This window comes from Elgaria multicarinata, chromosome 11 (genome assembly GCF_023053635.1).
Source record: "Elgaria multicarinata webbii isolate HBS135686 ecotype San Diego chromosome 11, rElgMul1.1.pri, whole genome shotgun sequence".
Lineage (NCBI taxonomy): Eukaryota > Metazoa > Chordata > Lepidosauria > Squamata > Anguidae > Elgaria > Elgaria multicarinata.
In genome coordinates, this window is record NC_086181.1 from 45,203,776 (window position 1) to 45,227,352 (window position 23,577).

General features: G+C 47.5%; 1 protein-coding gene across 1 annotated transcript in view; it reads left to right on the top strand.

The window, feature by feature from the left end:
• Positions 1–23,374, top strand: part of KCNAB3 (potassium voltage-gated channel subfamily A regulatory beta subunit 3) — a 30,707-nt gene extending 7,333 nt beyond the window's left edge. Inside the window, exons 3-14 of the mRNA XM_063136470.1 lie at positions 187–224; positions 1,903–1,982; positions 5,981–6,025; positions 6,173–6,217; positions 7,957–8,000; positions 11,853–11,939; positions 17,625–17,710; positions 17,832–17,952; positions 19,265–19,359; positions 20,648–20,768; positions 22,336–22,424; positions 23,163–23,374. Of these exons, the coding sequence (XP_062992540.1) occupies positions 187–224; positions 1,903–1,982; positions 5,981–6,025; positions 6,173–6,217; positions 7,957–8,000; positions 11,853–11,939; positions 17,625–17,710; positions 17,832–17,952; positions 19,265–19,359; positions 20,648–20,768; positions 22,336–22,424; positions 23,163–23,252 (941 nt within the window). The 3' untranslated portion in view covers positions 23,253–23,374. The remainder of the gene's footprint in view (positions 1–186; positions 225–1,902; positions 1,983–5,980; positions 6,026–6,172; positions 6,218–7,956; positions 8,001–11,852; positions 11,940–17,624; positions 17,711–17,831; positions 17,953–19,264; positions 19,360–20,647; positions 20,769–22,335; positions 22,425–23,162) is intronic.
• The last annotated feature ends 203 nt before the right edge of the window (positions 23,375–23,577 follow it).

Sequence of the window (23,577 nt, forward strand, 5' to 3'; positions counted from 1 at the left end):
GGTTATTGGTGTAATCAGGAAGAGCACTTTGTACGTGCTCAGAGTCGCCCTTTGCCGGCCCGCTGGGCCTTGGAGAGCCCTCTGTGGCTGCACCGGTGGGGAGGCGGGCCATCGCAGTGGCGTTTGGGCAGCTCAAGCAGTGCAGCCTGGGGTGCCCCTCTCAAGGTCTTGATTTCCCCCCTGCAGGTACATGGGTGACTTTTGGGTCCCAGATCTCGGATGAGGTAAGTGGCAGCCGTCACGCCCTGTGTCTCCTGGCCTCGCTTGTCTGCTCTTCATACTTTACCTCAGCCTTCCTCAACCTGGGGCGCTCCAGATGTGTTGGACTGCATCTCCCAGAATGCCCCAGCCAGCAGAGCTGGGGCATTCTGGGAGTTGTAGTCCAACACATCTGGAGCGCCCCAGGTTGAGGAAGGCTGCTTTTTACCTCAATATACATGCCCTGACTCCACACCCCACTCTCCATCAATCCTGCCCCTTTGAATGCTGGTAATTGTTCTTTTTGTTGCTGGGGGCGGGAAGGGGGGAAGGTAATTTTAAGCTCCCTAATCCTCCTTCCCAGCATGCTTTGGGAAGACACCACAGCCTACTGAAGCTGTTTAAATCTGCCTCAGGGACTAAACAGGGCCTTAAACCATTTTCGTCCATGACACTGAAAACTGTTTTTCATTATTATTGCATGGAATCAGCCATGCCATGAGTAAATGAGAGAGAGGCGGGAAATTTATTTATTTATTTATTTATTATTTATTTATTTATTACATATCTATACCGCCCAATAGCCGGAGCACTCTGGGTGGTTCACAAAAATTAAAAACATTCAAAGTGTAAAACAACAGTATGAAACCATACTGTAAAATACAATATAAAAGCTCAACCAGATAAAAACAGCAGCAATGCAAAATTACAAATTTAAAACACCAAGTTAAAATTTATTTATAGACTGTTAAAATGCTGGGAGAATAAAAAGGTCTTCACCTGGCATCTAAAAGCGTATAATGTAGGTGCCAAGCGAACCTCCTTAGGGAGCTCGTTCCACAGCCGGGGTGCCACAACAGAGAAGGCCCTGCTCCTGGTAGCCACCTGCCTCACTTCCTTTGGAGGGGGCTTGCGGAGAAGGACCCCTGAGGATGACCTTAGAGACTGGGCAGGTACATACGGTACAATCTCCTCTTCATCACACCAGTTAAAGCTGCAATTGCCCTGCCCTCTTTCGTATCTGGTCACTCTTGTGTAGCTCCTGCAGCTTTCACTGTTGTGATGAAGAGGGGATTTCACCAGGTGCTGTGTGCCTACAAGGGACACCTGCTGAAATTCCCCTTTCAATACAACTGTTAAAGATACAGGAGCCCAGTCCTCCTTTCCATATGGACACCCTAGAAATATAGCCCATTAGCCACAGGGGAAGAAACTGGAGGCTGCGTACTGCACAGCCTCAGTTTTCTTGCGCACACAATGACATGAACATGCACACACAGAGAGATTTAGCACACAATCCTATGCATGTTTAAGCAGAAAAAAGTCCCAGCTGGGAATTGTAGGACTTTTTCTGTCTAAACATGCATAGGATTGCACCTTTAACTTTTAGCAGTCTTCCCCAACCTGGCCGTGCTGGCTGTGGATGATAGGAGCTGTAGTAGCCCCAAACATCTAGACGGGGAAAGCAGCTGAGCCCTAAAAATGCCTACATTTCAACCAACTTACACAAATGCAATGTTTAAAAAGGATCCTCTTATGTCAAAGGCAGGGATGGTGTCTTAGGTGAAAGTTCTTTTGCTTAATTTCTGCACGTACGACTATGAATAAGGACAGAGGGCAAGTAAAAAAATAAAATAAAAGATGTTTGCAGCAGGATTCACATTGCATGACACTCTCCGTGTGTGTGTGTGTGTGTGTTTACAGATGGCAGAAAACGTGCTCACCATCGCATATGAGAATGGAGTCAACCTCTTCGACACGGCCGAGGTCTATGCTTCCGGCAAGTATGTCCAGCCGTTACATCCTCAACTCCCTCCCGAGAAAGGGGTGCAGACCCCAGAGAGCCCTTGCAGGATGGCTGCCCCTTAGGCTCATGGTGCTTAGAAATTCAACAGGTGAAGCTTCTCTCCTCACTGCATCTTTGTGCTGGGGGGAAACGGCACCTTTTAAATTTCTGCCTGCCATACAGCTGGCAACCCCAGGCGGTAGTCGCATATATTCCGGGCTGAGTGACACAGGGTACAAAAGTATGGGTCTCTCTGGGGTATATGGGGGGGGGGAGTGCAGAACGGGGGTCTTTCCCCTCCCTCTGCTCTCCTGCTACATCAGAGCTAGGGTGCCTCAGACCCAGGGCCAAATCTGGGATGCCCGAGAAGTAGGGTGTCCATATGAAAAGGAGGACAGGGCTCCTGTATCTTTAACAGTTGCATAGAAAAGGGAATTTCAGCAGGTGTCATTTGTATGCACGCAGCACCTGGTGAAATTCCCTCTTCATCACAACAGTTAAAGCTGCAGGAGCTATACTAGAGTGACCAGATTTAAAAGAGAGCAGGGCACCTGCAGCTTTAACTGTTGTGATGAAGAGATTTCACTAGGTTCTCCATATATACAAAGGACACCTGCAGAAATTCCCTTTTCAATACAACTGTTAAAGATACAGGAGCCCTGTCCTCCTTTTCATAGGGTCACCCTACGAGAAAGCCATGTCACCTTCTCTCCTGGACACCTCCTTTCCCTCAACCATGGATCATTCATGGTTCCCTGGCTTTTCTCCAGTCTCCGCCCCTCACAATCCCAAAAAGGTCAAAAAGCCAGTCTGCCCTTCTCAGTGTTGATTTCTACCTAGGCTGACCATATGGAAAAGAGGACCGGGCTCCTGTATCTTTAACAGTTGTATTGAAAGGAGAATTTCAGCAGGTGTCATTTGTATGCATGCCCAAATGCAGGCCTATCCAATGGAATTTTAGGATGTTTTTTAAGAATGTTTTTAGGATATTTTAGTAATGTATACTATGTTTTTAATTCAGTTTTAAGTATTTTATATTTATTGTTGTTCCGTGCCTTGATCCAAATGGAGAGGCGGGTAAGAAATAAATTTATTATTATTATTATTATTATTATTATTATTATTATTATGCTAATCAGCACACACCTGCTAAAATATTAAATGATATCAAAGCAACTGGGGTGGTAAACAGACATTTTATATAAATTTATCATAAGTGAACAAACATTCTATATAATTTATTGTATAAGCCACAAACTATTTTACAATAATCAAGCATAAGTAGTTAACGAAACTGAACAAATTGTTAACAATAACCAATTTCACATGGTTTCCAATAACAGAGTGATAACTGAAGGCCTCCCGTTTTTTTCTACCTGTTTCACAATTGCTTCGTCAGAATCAGAATATCACAACGTTGCTTGTAGTTGGCGAAAGAGGAGGATTTGTTGAGTTTATTCCTCATATTTCAAAAAGACTTTTAAGTCCTCCAGAAAAGGATTGACTTGGATCCCCACTCAAAAAACCGCGAGTTTCCAGAAGCAGCGAGTTCTTGACCAGCCTGCGTTGTGACGAAGAAGGGATTCCTCCAGATGCTGCAAGCTTGCAAATGACACCTGCTGAAATTCACTCCCCTAGATAACTGTTAAAGATACAGGAGCCCAGTCCTCCTTTCCATATGGTCACCCTCTTTCTACCAAGAGATGCTGTGAAGTTCCACTCTGCCGTTGGAGCTAAGCAATCTGACCTACCAGCCCTGCCTTCTGAATCTTGGGTATCTGCACGTGCTCTGCAGCGAGGGGGAAAGCACTTTCTCCCATGTGTGAAGGCCCTCTCATCTTCGCTACTCTGTGTGATCCGTTCTGGGTTTGGAGCCCCGGCTGGAGATAATAATATTCCCCCAGAGTCCTTTTCTGGCTCCCGAATCCTCTTCTCTCTCCGTTATTTTCTCCTCTCCCGATTCTAACACCCTCGGCCCCCGCTGCCCCGTGTTACATCTGCCCGCCAGGCCCTTTCGAGGCGAAGAGCCTGTCTCAGGCCTCTTCAGAATGCAACTAATTAAAAACCCATGACATGATTCTGTCAGGCCAGATTTGGGGCCTTGCTGGCTCTGAAGGAAGGCGCGGAGGAGCCGGGGAAGGAAACCAAGCTGCAAGCTGTCACAGGGTGAGGTGAGGTGATTGGGTGAGCGAGGGGACTTGGATGGGTGATGCAGGCAGAGCTCAACTGCAAGAAGAGAGGCCTTCTCCCTGCACCAGAGATGGCCGGCTGGCGAGGGTACATCTCTGGGCGCGTGCTAAATACGGCGCTTCGACAGATCAGAAATGTGTGGTGCGATTACCGTTCTGACGCCGTGACCGAGAGAGCTCTCCAGGGTGCCCAGAAATGACTGCAGGGAGCAGTGCAAAATATTTTAATTGAGGAGGGGGCCGTACGCTGCCTTCGTCAAATTTGAAATGTAGAGTTTATGTTATTTTACAGTTTGTTTATTTATTTATTTATTATTGCATTTCTATACCGCCCAATAGCCGAAGCTCTCTGGGCGGTTTACAAAATTAAGACAATTCAAAGCATAAAACAACAGTATAAAACCATAATATAAAATACAATATAAAAGCACAAGCAAGATTTTAAAAAAACAGCAACGCAAAAAATACAAATTTAAAATACAAATTTAAAACAACAAAGTTAAAATTAATTTATAGACTGTTAAAATAATGGGAGAATAAAAAGGTCTTCACCTGGCGTCTAAAAGAATACAATGTAGGTGCCAAGCGAACCTCCTTAGGGTTCCACAGCCGGGGTACCACAGCAGAGAAGGCCCTGCTCCTGGTAGCCACCTGCCTCACTTCCTTGGTCAGGGGCTCACGGAGAAGGACCCCTGAGGATGACCTTAGGGTCCGGGCAGGTACATACGGGAGGAGGCGTTCCTTCAGATAGCCTGGCCCCAAGCCGTTTAGGGCTCTAAATGTTAATACCAGAACTTTGAATCGGGCCCGGACCTGGACTGGCAGCCAATGAAGTTGTAGAAGGACTGGCGTGATATGATCTCGTCGGCCAGCCCCTGTTAGTTAGCGTGCTGCCCTGTTTTGTACCAGTTGAAGTTTCCGGACCGTTTTCAAAGGCAGCCCCACAAATAAGTTCCAGAGAATTAGCCGCATTCCTCGGTTGCAGCAAAAACAAAGAGTCTTGTGGCACCTTAAAGATGAACAGATTTATTGTGCGATCAGCTTGTGCGGCACGGAGTCCACTTCATGAGATGCATGAAGCGTTATCCTCGCTTGGCAGATGTCTACAGGCGTGGAAGGCAGCGCGGGGAGGCTGTAAACAGCCGGGCCTGATAGCCAGGGCATGCAAAGCTCAGATATGCAAGATAGACACGGTGATCATTCAGTAACACCAGAAGCTGGTGATAATTACTTCCCTAGCTTTGCTGTGCTAATTTAATACCTGTCGTAGGAGAGAAAACCTTGCTCCCAATTGAGTCCTAGACAAATAGAATCAAACCTGCAGGCACATTAATAAATCAACCAGTTCACGCCGGTGTCGGCCTCTCGAGTTCTTTTTGAATGGTGATTTTTCCAGGTGTCCAGGGGACAGAAATGTTCTCCCAGTAAAACACAGAAGAGTGAAAATGGCAGCAAAAACCAAACAAGATCAATGCCCATCAGTATGGAGAACCGGATCGAAAAGCGTTGTTTGGCGCTGATTGAGACTGAACGCCGTCCCCTTTCGGTCGCTTGCAGCTTCTACCGCTAGAAGAGAAAACAACACATTGCACCCTGCGAGGCAAAAACCATTTGTACACAGGTTGAAAGCTATTTTTCAGCAGTGGTTTTTATCCCATTTGGTTTTTTCTTTTTCTTTTTTTGAGGCCCACGATCCAATTGGAGTAGTAATTAAAAGCCTCGATTTGAGTAATCGCTGACGATTCAAACCGAGTTGCTTTCTTTCTCTCTAATTCTTTCCATCTTTCTTCTTGTTTTTATTCTTCAGAGCAGAAAAAACCTTGGGGAATATCCTGAAGAGCAAAGGATGGAGGTAAAGAAACCCCCCACCCACCCCCGACACACACAGATGTGTGTCAAAACCCCGAGCTTTGTGCCTTTCTTCCAGATGTGGCAGCCTACATGCATCTTCTGCCACGTGGTTTCCCATGCTAACCTGTCCTCTGCCTCTGCTTCTCAGGCGTTCCAGCTACGTTGTGACCACAAAAATTTACTGGGGAGGCCAGTGAGTATTTGGGGGCCCAGGGAATTGATGGGGGGAAGGAAAGGGAAGCGGCTGCTCGAGAGGTGTGTGGAATCGTGCACGTGGTGAGGCGGGGGGGGGCAGGCAGTCAACGTGGCTTTCTGAAAAGGAAGCTGGGAAGCCCGGCCCTCTTCCATTAACCATTTAACTCTGGAGGACCAGCAGGCTCCAGCACGGCGTTGTTTTCCAGGAAGTCTTCCTCGGTCGACCAGCCTGTTTTATTGGCATTCTGTTTCTTCTAAAGAATAATTTTAATATCTTTTTTTCTTTATCTTTTGTATGTTTTATCTCTTCTTGTTCACCACTCTGGAATCTGTCTAGACGTGGAGCGGTATACCATGGTTGAAAATACATAAATAGATAGATAGATGATAGATAGATAGATAGATAGATAGATAGATAGATAGATAGATAGATAGATAGATAGATAGATCATAGAATCATAGAATAGCAGAGTTGGAAGGGGCCTACAAGGCCATCGAGTCCAACCCCCTGCTCAATGCAGGAATCCACCCTAAAGCATCCCTGACAGATGCTTGTCCAGCTGCCTCTTGAATGACTCTACTGTGGGAGAACCCACAACCTCCCTAGGTCACCGATTCCATTGTCGTACTGCTCTAACAGTCAAGAAGTTTTTCCTGATGTCCAGCCGGAATCTGGCTTCCTTTAACTTGAGCCCGTTATTCCGTGTCCTGCACTCTGGGAGGATGGAGAAGAGATCCTGGCCCTCCTCTGTGTGACAACCTTTCAAGTATTTGAAGAGTGCTATCATGTCTCCCCTCCATCTTCTCTTCTCCAGGCTAAACATGCCCAGTTCTTTCAGATAAATAACTCCAAGATGCATGGGAACTTAGGGTTAGGGTTGTAATTTTGCATTGCTGCTGTTTTTACCTGGTTGAGCTTTTATATTGTATTTTATATTATGGATTTATACTGTTGTTTATACTTTGAATGGTTTAAATTTTTCTGAACCGCCCAGAGAGCTCCGGCTATTGGGCGGTATAGAAATGTATGTATGTATTTATTTATTTATTTATTTATTTATTACATTTTTATGCTGCCCAATAGCCGAAGCTCTCTGGGCGGTTCACAAAAATAAATAAATAAATAAATAAATAAATAAAATAGTTGGGTGGCAAGGAGGAGGCCTTCTGCCCGAGGGCAGGGGCACTCTTGTCTCTGATTATGGCATCACACCTTCAGGGGATGAGCCCCCGAGTTTGGAAACAGATTCCAAGAACTGGCCTGGTCCAAATACACACACACACACACACACACACACGCTGAGCGTCACACAAAGCTGAATTAATTTATGGCTCAGATGTCTTTAAATGTGGATTAGATAATTGTGAAGGAAATAGATGTATCAGTGGGAATGAAACAAGATTTCATTATTATTTTTATTATTTTTTAATTATATGACGCCTCTCATCACAGTGATTTCAAGGTGGTTCCAGAGTTAGGATCTCATCCATCAGGGCTCTTCTGATGTTCTTACAACTCAGCCCTATTTTGGGGGTTCAGGGATTACCCACCTCAACATGGCATGGGCTGGGAGATTAGAAGGGGCATTCATGGAATCTTATAATGCCATTTAATAGGGTTCTTCCCAAGACATGGAACTGGAATGCCTCCTTGCGGGATGGGTGGGGACGGGGTCACGGGAGGAGGCGGAAATGGCCAAGCCTCGTAACACCACTATTTCTCTTATTTCTTCAAAGGGCCGAGACCGAGAGAGGTTTATCCCGGAAACACATCATTGAAGGTAAGTGCCTGTGTAGCTGGGGGGCGGTGAATCCGCTCCGGGTTTCAGTCCGAACTCTAAAGGAGGCTATCCAAGGTGCTGAGCTATGCCAGGCGACACAAATCGGCATCGATTGATCGAAATCGCTGTATGCACATATAGAAATCGTGGCTAGGATTCATTTAAAATTCTTCAGGAGGCCCCAATTTATTTATGTATTTATTTATTTATTACATTTTTATACCGCCCAATAGCCGAAGCTCTCTGGGCGGTTCACAAAAATTAAAACCATAATAAAACAACCAACAGGTGAAAAACACAAATACAAAATACAGTCTAAAAAGCACAACCAGGATAAAACCACGCAGCAAAATTGATATAAGATTAAAATACAGAGTTAGAACAGTAAAATATACCCGGTCACTACGTTCAACATCTAAGGTCCTGCTCCGGGTGCCTACTCCGAGAGAGGCTCGGAGTGTGGCAACGAGGGACAGGGTCTTTTTGGTGGTGGCCCCCAGACTCTGGAATGATCTCCCTGACGAGGCTCGCCTGGCACCAACGCTGCTATCTTTCCGGCGCCAGGTTAAGACTTTCCTCTTTGCCCAGGCATATGGCAGCACATCTTAATCACCCACATGTTTATTTTTTTAACGTTTTTTAATGCTTTATGTGTGTATGTTCTGTGTTTTAAAATTTTAAATTTTGTATACTTGTTTTTATCTCAATGTTAGAATTTCTGTAAACTGCCCAGATAGCTCTGGCTATGGGGGAGGTATATAAGTGTAATAAATAAATAAAATTTAAGTTACAATTAAGTGTTAAAATACTGAGAGAATAAAAAGGTCTTCAGCTGGCGATGAAGAGTACAGTGTAGGCGCCTGGCGGACCTCTCTGGGGAGCTCATTTAACAGCCGGGTTGCCACAGTGGAGAAAGCCAGCCTGTTAATTTCGTATCCAAATATCATTTTTCGATTCCTTTGCACCCTCCCCCAGATCACCCCAAACCCATGGGGGAAAGGTTTTCTATGCTTCATTGCCATGCAGGGGAGAATATATTGTTGCAGCATGTGGGAGGGAAGAGCCAGTGTGCAGGGCCGGTGCTACCATAGAGGCCACTCAGGCGGCCGCCTAGAGCGCCAAGGTAAGGGGGGTGCTGAACGTCGCACCCGGAAGCCAATCTCCCACAGTGGCTCTGAGAGGGCGGCCCACCCACCCCAGCATCCTGGCTTCGCTTCGGCTGGGCGCCCACCCAGCCGAAGTGAAGCCACGCCTGCCCCCCCACCCCAGCGTCCTGGCTTTGCTTCGGCTGGGCGCCCACTCAGCTGAAGTGAAGCCATGCCCACCCCCATCCCCCACCCCAGCATCCTGGCTTCGCTTTGGCTGGGTGGGCACCCAGCTGAAGCGAAGCCAGAATGCTGGGGTGGGGGGGACGGGCGGGTGGCTTCGGAATGGCGCACTGGGAAGTCTCTCTCCCAGAGCGGCTTCTGGCCGGGCACACCGTTCCAAAGCCGCCCACCCCAGCGTCCTGGCTTCGCTTCGGCTGGGCGGGTGAGATGGCGCCCTGTTCCCAGGTACGCTGGGGTGAGTGTGGGTGGGTGAAAGCAGCTCACCTGCCTAGAGTGCAAAATAGTCTGGCACCGGCCCTGCCAGTGTGATGTAGTGGTTAGAGTGTTGGACTGGGAGTTGGGAGAACTGGGTTCTAGTCCTCACTCAGCCATGGAAACCCACTGGGTGACTTTAGGCCAATCACAGACTCTCAGCCCAGCCTACCTCACAGGCTTGTTGTTGTGAGGATAACATGGAGAGGAGGAGGAGGAGGAGGAGGAGGATTATGTATGCCACTGTGGCGTTATACCCACAAGTCAGTTCCCTAATGCATGTCTGGATGGGTAAGTCTGTGGTGCTTAGAATGTTGGCCTGAGTGGGCGGAGTTAGAATGTCTGAGGAGGGGGAGGGGGATATATAAGGGAACGACTGAGGGGATTGTGAGAGACTTTTAGGTGCTCTTAGAGTCTTTAGCCTTTAGTGCTTGAGCTCTCTGTGTGTAGAGTACTTAGGTTCTGGAGAGTTTGAGGTTCGGTATAGAGCAGAGCTTTCCAAACTTTTCATGTTGGTGACACACTTTTCAGACATGCATCATTTTGCGACACAGTAATTCAGTTTTACTAGCAAACCGGAGGTTAAACTAACCCCTTATAAGAGATACGGACACATACATAAATTGTAATAGCAAAATGTATGGGGACACAACACATCTCATGAAAACCTTTCATTTATATTTTTTAAAAAAATATATGGTTTGCAAGATAATAACATACATTTCCAAGACTTTTCACATTGAACCAATTTTGTTGAGCTGCGATCGAGCGGCGGTGGAGACGGTGTTCTATCAAAAAACTGGACCCACGGAATTTCTCGAATGCGTCACTTCAGGTGCAGCCGCGTCACCGGAAGTGACGCGGAATCAGCTGTTTCGACCTGATTATTCATACTGCGCATGCGCAGTACCTGTATGATCCCTCGGCCGTGGTGTGCATACACGGATACGACGGAAGGGGAATGTACTAGTGCACCATACTAATCGGCACCTTTGCTGCGTAAAAATGCGTGCAAGTTGGTATTGCTTATTTCACAGAGACTCAGAGGTTTCTCGTTACGTTCGTGTGATACACCTACACACTGCAGCTGACACAATTATGTGTCGCGACACACAGTTTGGAAAGCTCTGGTGTAGAGAGTGGTGTCTTTTGAGTGGGGTGTGCAGGTAGACAGTTTGTGTAAAACACACAATACTGATGATAAAATTAAAGAGCGAATGTGTGTGTGACAGGAAAGCGTGTATGTGAATGGGTGAAAGGATTAGATGAGCGGTTTCCAAAAAAAGTTTTTAAACGTTTTATTTTGAAACAAAGCTGGTGAACGTTTAAAATAAATTTTAATTATTTTGTTTTGACTACCACAAAAAAATATTCCACGTGTCTGTTTGGCATGTATCACCTGAAGTTCATTCATTTAACACCCACTCTGGCAATAATTCACATCAGCACGTATAATTCACAGCGCTTTATTTTATATATTGAAATCCTTCTCCGTTTAACCCCTTTCTCCACATAGTTTGGAGAAAGGCGGTGTTTGTCCCTCGCCTCAGGCGTATCAAGCGGTCGTGCTTGGCTTGAGCAGGTGCCTGTGTCATGGCAGCCGCCTCGGGTTCCTTGAAGGAAAAAAGGCAGGATATAAATGCAGTAATAAATTAAATAAAAAATAAAACTCCTCTTCCCAGCTGCAATCCCTCTTGACAATTGCTTCCTTCATGGCAATGAAAGGTGCAATCCTATGCATGTTTAGACAGGGGAAAAGGCCTACAACTCCCAGCATACCCCAGCCAGCTGGCTGGGGCATGCTGGGAATTGTAGGCCTTTTTTCTGTCTGAACATGCATAGGATTCCGCTTTACGTTGAGGAGGGCAAATCTCCATTGGCACCAAAGGACGCCCAGGGCACTGTGGGATAGATTCAGGACGGGAGGCAAGCCTAGCAATAGCCCTGTTTGGGGTCTGGGAAGGCTGAGATTTTTTGGGGGGGGGGGGGAATGGGAGGTGAGCATCCGGTGGGGGAGTCAGGTTCCTAGAGAATCCAACGAGCCGAAAAGGTTACAGACGATGCGAAGCGGTGGGCGAGTCTGAGATCTGGGACAGCCGTGCTTGAGTTGGCGCTGGGTGTGTGGAGGGTGCTATCTCTAAGCTGCCTGGGGATGGTGGGACTTGCATTCCAACACCTCTGGAGGGCAGCAGGTTGAGGACAGCTGCTCCGTGCTTTGTCCTACTAACCACGCTTCCTACGCCACCCCACTCTCTCCCCCCCTTTTTTTTAGGGCTCAAGGGGTCGCTGCAGCGCCTTCAGCTGGAATACGTCGACATCGTGTTTGCCAACCGGATGGATGCCAACAGCCCCATGGAAGGTGAGCGGCTCCTTCCGGCTCCCCGCCCCACAGGAATCAGTGGGTTCAGGAATAGGCTCCCTGCCCCACAATGTCTCCCTAGCAGCTTTGCAGGGAAGCGAAAACTCCCCACCCCACCCCTTTGCACTCTTGTCCTGCTTGGCCAAAAAAAAACCCTTCCAACACCCCCTTCCCTAATTCAAGGGTTCCCCCTCGTCTTCGGTTACCCGCAACATCGCCTGTGTACCGGCCGTTCTTGATTTGTACTTGATTTATTTTTATTGTAGCGTTTGCCCTCACAGCAACCACAATGTGAACCCCATTTTTCTGGTGCCAGAAGGGGTGGGGGGGACCGAGGCGGAGAGAGGGCGTGACTTGCCCAAGGCAGGGGGGGGGCTCTGTGGCAGATCACCCCCAATCTGAAGCCCAACGCCTTCTCCCCCCCCCCAAAACCCGCTTTGACTCACTGGTTCTCTCCTTCCCCTCCTGCAGAATGTGACTCGAACTTCCGATTGCTCTTGCTGGAAGGTACTGCAGATGCCCCCACCCCCCACCTGCAAAACCCACCCACCCCTAATTGCTGCCCCCTCCCCACCTGATCCTGTCCCTGAGGGACCCTGAGCCCCCATACCTCTCAAGCCATTATAACTGAGGGGCAAGAGACAGGCGGAGGTGGTTATCCGTATTACTATTATTCCTTATTACTGTTGTTATTATTATTATTATTTGAAGCTGCTTTGTGGAGAGGAGGGGGGGTTCGTGGGGGGTGGCAAATTTACCTGTCGGTTTTCTGCCTGCTAGGCCACTCTTACGGGCTGGTAAGAGAGGTGGCAGCCCTATTTTTCTTCAGATGTTTTGCTTTTAGTTCAGAACCTCCTAGAGCAGCCTTCCTCAACCTGGGGCGCTCCAGATGTGTTGGACTGCATCTGCTGGCTGGGGCATTCTGGGAGTTGTAGTCCAACACATCTGGAGCGCCCCAGGTTGAGGAAGGCTGGCCTAGAGGACGGGATTAATTGTGGGGTCTGAAGGGGTTAAGGCAGCCTTCCCCAAACTGATGGCATCCAGATGTGTTGGACTACAACTCCCAGCGTTCCTGACTCTTGGCCAGGCTGGCAGGGGCTGCTGGGAGTTGAAGGCCCTAACATATGGAGGGCACCAGACTGAGGGACATGGGGTACAGGCTTTTTGGCAGAAAAAGAGACACTTTCCTGTCTCCCCCTGCCCCCAAAGTAATGTAGCTCTACAGCTCCTGAGGGGACTGTAGCATAATGGTAGAGCCCCCGCTTCGTATGTAGAAGGCCCCAGTGCCTGGCATCTCTGCCTTGACGTGGTCTTTGCCTCGGAGTGACTCTAAATCTGTGCTGCGTTGGTTATATGACGCAGACGCAGATTCGAAGCCACCCTGGGGCAAAGAGGCAAAGATGTGTGGCTGAAAAGTCGGGGACTTACCCCAATTTTCCAGCCAGGGTGAGATCAGCCCGGCTCTTCCGTGGGTCTGTCCTTGCTCGGAGCCATTCCGGGGGCGTTCCAGGGTGGAGGACAACCTCCTATCTGTTGCCAGAAGCCACGGGAGAAGCAGGGAGCAGGCCCAGCGAGCCTAAGGACAATTTGCCACCTCCCTGCACCAGCAAGAGTGCGGGATTCAGGCGCCAGTTTCAAAAAGATCAGGTCCTAGGTGATGTGAGTCATCCCCGTTGACCTGAAAGATGCTGCTCATCAAAGTAGACCTGCCATCCCCAACCTGGTGCCCTCAGAGTGTGTTGGAGTACAATTCCCATCATCCCCAGCCATCGGGGATGTCAAAAATAGATCATAGCTGAGCAAGATGGATAAACATCCAGACCTGGCCCGAGGCCTTTCCCGTGTTCCAGACTTTGCAAATAAGCTGTCCGCGGGAGGGGGAAACGTATGTTTCAGATGCAAGACTTAAGCTGATTGTAGCCTTCTCCAGTGTGGTGCCTTCTGGGGATGATGGGAGTTGTAGTCTGAGGCATTTAGAGGGTGCCAGGTTGGGGAAAGCTAGTTCAGTGGCTAGCAGTAGCCTTCAGAAGTCACAGGAGCAAGAATGCAAGAGAAAAGAAGGTGCCGGTTTTAAAATATATATATATCTCCAAGTCAAGCTCTTGAGAGGTATGCGGAGCCCCTGCCCCACCCCACCCCCAAATCTCAATACTCCTCTCTGCACCCCGTAATATCTTTCCCGCTGTAACAGCTCTATGCAGCAAATCCTTGCCGCCCCATCCCATAATGCCCTCCCCATGCATTACTGACCATGCAATCCCATAAAGGTCAAGTGCATCCTATTGCGTTCAGTGGGGCTTACTCCCAGGTAAATGGATATAGGATTGTGCCCTTCGCCCCCTAAATCACCCCCACCCCAAATATCCCTCTATGAATTTCCCAGATTCTTTCCTGTAGAGACCCCGCTGTAGATCCTGCAACCCAGATGGGTGGGTGGGGGGCGCGGCATAGAAAGTGAACCTGTGTGTTTGCACGCTTTTGTGTCCTTCTGTATAAACCTGTGTGTGTGTGTGTGTGTGTGTGTGTTTAGTGCTGCTGCCTGACCAGAACAAACCCGTGTGGCTCTGCTCCTGTGTCTTTAACTGCAACTTGATAGGTGCAGAAAGGGGGTTGGACTCGATGGCCTTGTAGGCCCCTTCCAACTCTGCTATTCTATGATTCTATGATCTGTAAGTAAAACAGCCTGGGGAGAAGCTTGATGCCTACTGATATCTGCAAATCACACGGCAATTAAAGGCACAGGAGCAGAGTCCAGTGGGGAAAAAAACGTTGGCAATCCCACTGTGCTCTGGTGGGGTGGCGGTCCTGAGTCTCCAATAAATGCATGAACTCTGATTGGTGCCTGTGTGATTCCTAAAGTCATCTAAATCCGCAGCTGAAATTTGGGGAAGCAAAGGGAAGAGAAAATGCTTTAAATTTTCAAAGTTTAGTAAGTACTTTTGGGAACCTGTGTCCTTTAAAGTAATGTAGACTTGACTACATCTAATAATAATAATAATAATAATAATAATAATAATAATAATAATAATAATTTATTTCTTGCCCATCTCTCCATTTTGATCAAGGTGGGGAACAACTATAAATGATAAAATACATAATACTCAATTAAAACATAATATACATTGTTAAAAACATCCTAAAAACATTTTAAAAACATCTTAAAATTTCACTGGATAGGCCTGCCGGAAGGGATCAGTCTTGATAGCTTTCTTGAATGCTAGTAGACTGTTGAGTTTATACTGTTATACTTTTATACTGTTGTTTTATACTTTGAATGTTTTTAATTTTTGTGAACCGCCCAGAGAGCTCCGGCTATTGGGCGGTATAGAAATGTAATTAATAAATAAAATAATAAATAAATAAATAAATAAGTTGATGAGTCTGTTCCGGCAGGCCGTTCCACAGTCTGGGAGCAGCAGAAGAGAAGGTCCTGTGGGTAACAGTTGTTAATCTAGTTTTTGCTAGCTGAAGTAGATTCTTCCCAGAGGACCTGAGTGTGTGGGGCGGATTGTCCGGGAGAAGGCGATCCCGCAGGGAGCCTGGACCCAAACCACGTAGGGCTTTAAAGGTGATAACCAACACTTTATACTTCGCCCGGAAACTAATTGGCAGCCAGTGAAGAGATTTTAAAACTGGTTTGCTTTTAATTGAGGAGACATGCGTAACACAAATAGTATATTATTTTCTAGATGGATTAGTAAGTTTCGTACTGAAAACATGATTGATGAATGGAAATACACGGTCTTACATTTCGGCAATGGAACCAGTGACCTGAAAAGTTGGGGGGAGCCCTCCCTCTCCAGTGGTCTTCAAGCAGAGGCTTGGGGGGGGGGATAATTTCCTGCATCCGCCAAGGGGTTTGACTAGATGGCCTTCAAGGCCCTCTCCAACCCTAGGTTTCTATCACCCTTAAGCAAAAGGAACCCAAAAGGTGACCCCCATAGAAACAAAATAAACCCAATGAATTAAATCGTCATTCAAAAATTATACACACTTATTTATACAAGAATAACTATTTTCAATCCAATACTAATACAAGTCTACAACAATCAACTATCACATCAGTGTAGCATTTCATTACATATCAGTATAGCATTCAATTGTAGTTAACAATCATTTCAAACCAGATTTAAACAGTCATTGCATGGAAATCCGACCCATAGACATCAAACACTATCATCTAATCACAAACAGTACATTAAGACCAAATTTAGTCAACAAGGTTCATGTTATTCCTTGTTTCGAAGAATCTTCTTCAAAAACGTCAGCCTTAGTACTCTGTAAAAAATAACAATTGCAAAGTAAACACATTTGATTAGAGTTACTCCACAGTAACAACTCTCATTTACTTCTTATTTTTTTGGCTGGTTCACAAGATAAGAACACCGCAAATTGCTTTATTCAGACAACTTACCACCAACAGACAGTGGAAATATCATCAATAAAGCGTTTATAGAAAAAAAAAATCCTGGTAAAATGGATTAGGATTTGAATTACAAATAACAGAATCCTCCAAATATGCCATAAACAGATTGGCTACACTCGGGGCAAATGGACTGCCCATAGCCACTCCTTTTATCTGAAAATAAAATTGATCCAAAAACGTAAAGTAGTTTTTTTCTAATACAATGTCCACAAGATAAGCTGAAAATAAGTTGGTGGATGAGGATTAGATCTTTTATCAAGAACAGTTGTTATGACCATGCATGATTCAGCCAGATTCCAGCTGGACATCAGGAAAAACTTCCTGACTGTTAGAGCAGTACGACAATGGAACCAGTGACCTAGGGAGGTGGTGGCCTCTCCCATACTAGAGTCGTTCAAGAGGCAGCTGGACAACCATCTGTCAGGGATGCTTTAGGGTGGATTCCTGCATTGAGCAAGGGGTTGGACTCGATGGCCTTGTAGGCCCCTTCCAACTCTGCGATTCTATGATTCTATGTGGAATATTGGTGTATAATGAATTCACGTCCAACGTAACCAGGATGGATTGATCTGGAATAGACATTCCCTCTATTTTATTACTGAAATCCTTTGTGTCCCTTAAATATGCTGATGTTTCCACAACGAAGGGGCGTAAAAAGTGATCCACATACATGGATAAGGGTTCCAAAATGGAATTACAGCCAGATAATATAGGTCTCCCAGGGGGTGGGATCCCTGGTTTACGGATTTTGGGATATATATATATATATATATATATCACCCAATATATATCACCCTTAAGACTGATCATTCTTAAGAGTAATTGTTTCTTGTTTTAACTCTTTGTATGTTTTAAACCCTGCTATACAACACCTTGATCCTTTTCTAGAGAAAGGCATCTAATAAATTCAAATACTAATATGTATTATTATTATTATTATTATTATTATTATTATTATTATCAACAACAGCAATAATGATAATAATGCAGTGATCACAGTGCAGATTTTGGCGTGATCGCTTGACTACACTTGCAGGTTCTCTTTTTGCTGGGATTGAGTTCCCATCAGGAGGTTTTTCGGGGCTAAAAAGAACCCTAGGAGATGCCAGGCCTCTCCGCCTACCCATCGCTCCCCTCTTGCAATTTCGCAGAAGATACAAACAGGCTACAAATCTATAAAGGAGAGACGGGGTTCTAGGGTGTGTGGAGGGCAAAACCTTAACAATTCCCCTCTCTCAGCGTTCCTTTCTCGCCCGCAGAGATCGTCCGAGCCATGACCTACGTGATCAACCAAGGCATGGCCATGTACTGGGGAACCTCTCGCTGGAGCGCAATGGAGATCATGGTGAATGTTGCTCTGGTGGCGGTGCGGGCGGCACGTTGACTTCAAGGAGAATCCCCGACCGTGAGATTTCCCTTTGCCTGATTTTTCCCCCCTCTCCTTTTGCCTCCCTCCCCTGAACTAGGAGGCCTACTCGGTGGCCCGTCAATTCAACCTCATCCCACCCGTGTGTGAACAAGCCGAATATCACATGTTCCAGCGGGAGAAGGTGGAGACGCAGCTCCCTGAACTGTACCACAAGATCGGTAAGAGAAGCCAAAGAGCCACCTTCTCCAACCCGATGCCTGCTTGGGACTGCAACTCCCAGCATCCTCCAGAGTTGTTTGGGATACTGGGAACTGTACTCCAAAGACATCTAGGTTGGGGAAGGCTGATATACTAGAGCACTCTGCAGTTCAGGTATAACATTTGAGATCTGTGTGGCTGGAGGAGACGTGGCAGAAGGGACATCCACGGGAGACATCCAAAAAAGCTGGGTTTTGTTGGGGGCGTAGGGGAAGCCTATGGAGGGACAAGCTGCAGGAGCTATACTAGAGTGACCAGATTCAAAAGAGGGCAGCTTTAACTGTTGTAATGAAGAGGGAATTTCACTAGATTCCCCATATATACAAATGACACCTGCTGAAATTCCCGTTTCAATTCAACTGTTAAAGATACAGGAGCCTTGTCCTCCTTTTCATAGGATCACCCTAGTAAAATGTGTAGATCTAAAAATTTACGAACAGGTTTTAAAATCTGAAAGGTTTTGGTATAAAGCACCATCTCCAGTCACAAATACGAGTGTGCTTCAATACCACTTTTAAATTGAGCCAGAACCAATCAGTACGTGGCCAAACGTCAGCGAGGGAACATTTTATTATCACAACAACCCTGTGAGGTAGGTTAAGGCAATGGAAAGTGGGCAGGGCCGGAGATTCCCCCAATGGGTTTCACAACTGACTGAGGGATTCCATGCTGCAGCTCCCAAAAAATGAGATGAAAACAAAACCCGAAAGGGCTGTGAGTTAGGACGGCCTGGGGCAGCCTTCCTCAACCTGGAGCGCTCCAGATGTGTTGGACTACAACTCCCAGAATGCGGTGGAGTAGCCCTGGTTTTTTTCTCTCCTTTTGCTCTGACATTGATGGGCTCTGTGGATGATCCTGGTGATAGAACAGCCTTCCTCAACCTTCCTCAACAGCCAGCTGGGGCATTCTGGGAGTTGTAGTCCAACACATCTGGAGCGCCCCAGGTTGAGGAAGGCTGGCCTGGGGTAATATATATCGGTGAGTCTGTGTCTGGCAGCTTCTTTAGCCTGGTGCCCTCCAGATATTTTGCACTGCAACTTCCATCACCCCACCCTCCATGGCCATTGCTGCCCAATGCATCATAGAATCATGGAATAGCAGAGTTGGAAGGGGCCTACAAGGTCATCGAGTCCAACCCCCTGCTCAGTGCAGGAATCTGCAGGGCGCCAGTTTGGAGAAAGCCGCTGTATGGTGGTGGAAGGAGGAGACGGGGTGGAGCAGTCAGCTTCTTTTTCCTCCTCACCTATGTGCCTGGTCTGTTTGTCCTCTTAGGGGTCGGAGCCATTACCTGGTCCCCGTTGGCGTGTGGACTCATCACAGGGAAGTACGAGGAGCGAGTGCCTGAAAATTGCCGTGCCTCCATGAAGGTATGAACCCCCTTGCGTTTTGCTGGCAGTGCACCTGAGACGGAAACGTCACGCCCTGAACTGGCCTTCGCCAAGCTGGTGCCCTGCAGATGTGCTAAACTGGGAGTAGCCGTCCAACACATCTGGCGGGGAATATGGAGAGCACCTGCTTGGCGAAGGCTGGCTTAACTGGACAGAGGTTCCTGCGAGTTGTATTTCATAGAACCCTAGAATTGTAGAGTTGGAAGGGGCCTCTAAGGCCATCGAGTCCAACCCCCTGCTCAATGCAGTAATCCACCTTAAAGCATCCCTGACAGATGGTTGTCCAGCTGCCTCTTGAAGGCCTCTAGTGTGGGAGAGCCCACAACCTCCCTAGGTCACTGGTTCCAATGTCGTACTGCTCTAACAGTCAGGAAGTTTTTCCTGATGTCCAGCCAGAATCTGGCTTGAGCCCCTTATTCCATGTCCTGCACTCCGGGATGACTGAGAAGAGATCCTGACCCTTCTTTGTGTAGAGTGACCCTATGGAAAGGAGGACAGGACTCCTGTATCTTTAACAGTTGCATAGGAAAGGGAATTTCAGCAGGTGTCATTTGTATGCATGCAGCACCTGGTGAAATGCCCTCTTCAGCACAACAGTTAAAGCTGCAGGAGCCCTGCCCTAGAGTGACCAGATACAAAAGAAGGGCAGGGCTCCTGCAGCTTTAACTGTTGTGCTGAAGAGGGCATTTCACCAGGTGCTGCATGCATGCAAACGACACCTGCTAAAATTCCCTTTTCAATACAACTGTTAAAGACACAGGAGCCCCGTCCTCCTTTCCATAGGGTCACTCTACTTCTGGGTGACAACGTTTCTTGCCTCCTACCTGCAAGTCTCCCCCTGAACCTTTTTACTTAATCCCAAGCGGTCCCTACCTTGAAGAAGAGGTGCCCAGGCCTGCCTGGAAATGCCGCCGCTTCCCATTTCACAAATGTAGCACTACGTGGTGAGCGGAAGGCTCACGCTGACGGTTCTCTTTTTCACGGTTACCGCTTCCCACGTTCCAGGACCTGGACCCCCAGAAATGGAAATAAATTCTGGGGCTCCCATTACGCCCCTCCAATCCTTTAAAGTACCATGTGTCTGCCTTTTTCATCCCAAACACAAATCCTGAGGCCTCGGAGGCGCTCTAAAGTCCCTCCTCCCCTGAAACAATTTCACGTTCTCACCAGCACACCTTGCATGCTAAGGGCGCCGCACTCGCACACACACACACACACACACACACACACACACATTACGGCTCTGCTCTTTGCTCCCCACTTTCAGGGCTATCAGTGGCTGAAGGAGAAGTTGCAGAGCGAAGACGGGAAGAAGCAGCAGGCGAAGGTGAAAGAGCTCCACCCAATTGCCGAGCGCCTGGGATGTACCGTGGCTCAGCTGGCCATTGGTAAGGGGAAACGGCGGGCGGGCGGGCGGGCGTGTCGGTCAGAACTCTGAAGAAGCTCTCCAAGATGTGACGTCAGTGGGGCGGGGAATCCGCTCCGGGTTTCAGGCAGAACTCTAAAGGAGCTGTCCAAGGCTGTTTTGGAATGACAGCGTTCCTGTGTCATAGAATCATAGAATAGCAGAGTTGGAAGGGGCCTACAAGGCCATCAAGTCCAACCCCCTGCTCAATGCAGGAATCCACCCTACAGCATCCCTGACAGATGGTTGTCCAGCTGCCTCTTGAAGGCCTCTAGGGTGGGAGAGCCCACAACCTCCCTAGGTAACTGATTCCATTGTCGTACTCCTCTAACAGTCAGGAAGTTTTTCCTGATGTCCAGCTAGAATCTGGCTGAATCACGCATGGTCATAACAACTGTTCTTGATAAAAGATCTATTCCTCATCCACCAACTTATTTTCTGCTTAATCTTGTGGACATTGTATTAGAAAAAAACTACTTTAGGTTTTCGGATCAATTTTATTTTAGAGTTGGAAGGGTCTCTAAGGCCATCCAGTCCAACCCCCTGCTCAATGCAGGAATCCACCCTAAAGCATCCCTGACAGATGGTTGTCCAGCTGCCTCTTAAGTGCCTCTAGTGTGGGAGAGCCCACCTCCTTCCTAGCTCATTGGTTCCATTGTCGCACTGCTCTAACAGTCAGGAAGAGCTTTGGAACGGCATGCCCGGAAGTCCCTCTCCCAGAGCGGCTTCCGGCTGGGCGCACCGTTCCAAAGCTGCCACCCCCACCCCAGTGTCCTGGCTTCGCTTCGGCTGGGCACCCACCCAGCCGTGGGGGGTGGGTGGAGTGGGGGGGCGGGCGTGGCTTCCCAAAACCATCCCCTCAACACACACACACACACACGTTGCGTGGAGAAAATTCTTCCACGAAACCGGTCCCTGGTGCCAAAAAGGTTGGGGACCGCTGCCCTAAGCGACTTGAGACCAGCGTACCTAGCAGACCGCCTTCCCTTATACACACCCAGACGACAGTTATGATACTCGGAGGAGGCCCTGTTGGCCATTCCAAAACAGATGGTGGTATATTATTATTATTATTACTTGTATCCCGCCTTTTGCCCAATACTGGCGGTCTTACAAAGTTTAAAACATACATTTAAAAAACCCACACGTTTAAAATACACAACAAAATTATAAGTCATTAACATAGATGGAGGACCAGGTTATTCTCCCAAAATGTCGCCATGAAGAACCTCAGAGGCAGAGCCTTCTCTGTAGTGGCACCCACCCTCTGGAAAACCTTCCCTCATGCGGTTCGGGAGGTGGAAAATGTAACAGCTTTTAAATGCCTCCTAAAAACTTACCTCTTCACACAGGCTTTCCCTAGACTGTAATTTATCTGATTTTATATTGCATACAGCTTTTGACATTTTAAATTTATTGTATACTTATTGTATTTTTATGGTTTTAATTGTGCACTGCCCGGAGAGCCTCAGCGTTTGGGCAGTATAAAAATGTAATAAATAAAATAAAAATAAAGAAATACCTTTCTTCTCCTCCCCCCACCCAAAAAGCCTGGTGTCTCCGCTCTGAAGGTGTCAGCTCAGTCCTTCTTGGCGTTTCCAGCACGGAGCAGCTCATTGAGAACTTGGGATCCATTCAGGTGAGGAGGAAGATTGAAAATGATTTGGATGAGGAGGTGCGGGGAATGCTTATCAAATGTGCAGATGACACAAAATTGGGTGGGTCAGCTAATACCTCTGAAGACAGAAACAACATTCAGAATGCTCTTGAAAACTGGGCAGAAAATGACAGTATGAAATTCAGTAGAGACAAGTGCAGAGTTCTTCGTGCAAGAAAAAGAAATAAAACGCGCAGGTTTAAGATGGGGGCACGCCTGGTTTGGCAATAGTATTTATTTATTTATTTTGCATTTATGTACCACCCCATAGCCGAAGCTCTCTGGGCGGTTTACAAAAGTTAACAACAGTGACCATTAAAAACGAATATACAAAATTTAAAACCATCAAAAGCAGCCTTCCTCAACCTGGGGCGCTCCAGATGTGTTGGACTACAACTCCCAGAATGCCCCAGCCAGCTGGCTGGGGCATTCTGGGAGTTGTAGTCCAACACATCTGGAGCGCCCCAGGTTGAGGAAGGCTGATCAAAAGCATAAAAACGACAATATCCTTTTAAAACAACTATTCTAGGGTCAGTTAAAAACGAACAAACTCAGCACACGTTGTTAACCGCCTGGGAGAAGAGAAAAGGGCCTTGGAGTTTTAGTCCATTACAAACTGAATATGAGCCAGCAGCAGCGTGATGTGGCTGCAAACAAGGCCAATGCGATTGCTTGCCTTTTCTTCTCATTCGGGCTTCCCCTCTCTTTCTCTCTTCGCAGGTCCTAACCCAATTGACGCCCCAAGTCGTCCAGGAAATTGACGCGCTCCTGGGGAACAAACCCAATACAAAAAAAGAGTCCCGGGCGTAGGGACACGTTGGCGCCCGGGACTGTGCACGCTCTTGTCCCAAACGGACTGCATCTCCTCTTGCTCCTCCGTGGGGCTCCGCTCCCCACCCTCCTGCCCCCTCTGCAAACGCTCTCCTACCAGCTGCTGCCTCTTGATTCGGGGGAGGTGGGCAGGAAGGAGCCGCTTCGCGCATGAACCAAATATCCGTATACTTCCACAGTGGATGACGTGGGGGTGGGGGTGGGGGGATACGGGTTTGCCCCCCCTGCCCCATGGCAGCTGCTTAGATTACAGTACCAATATATGGCATGAGCAACTCTGGTATGAGATTGGCGGTGGAGAGGT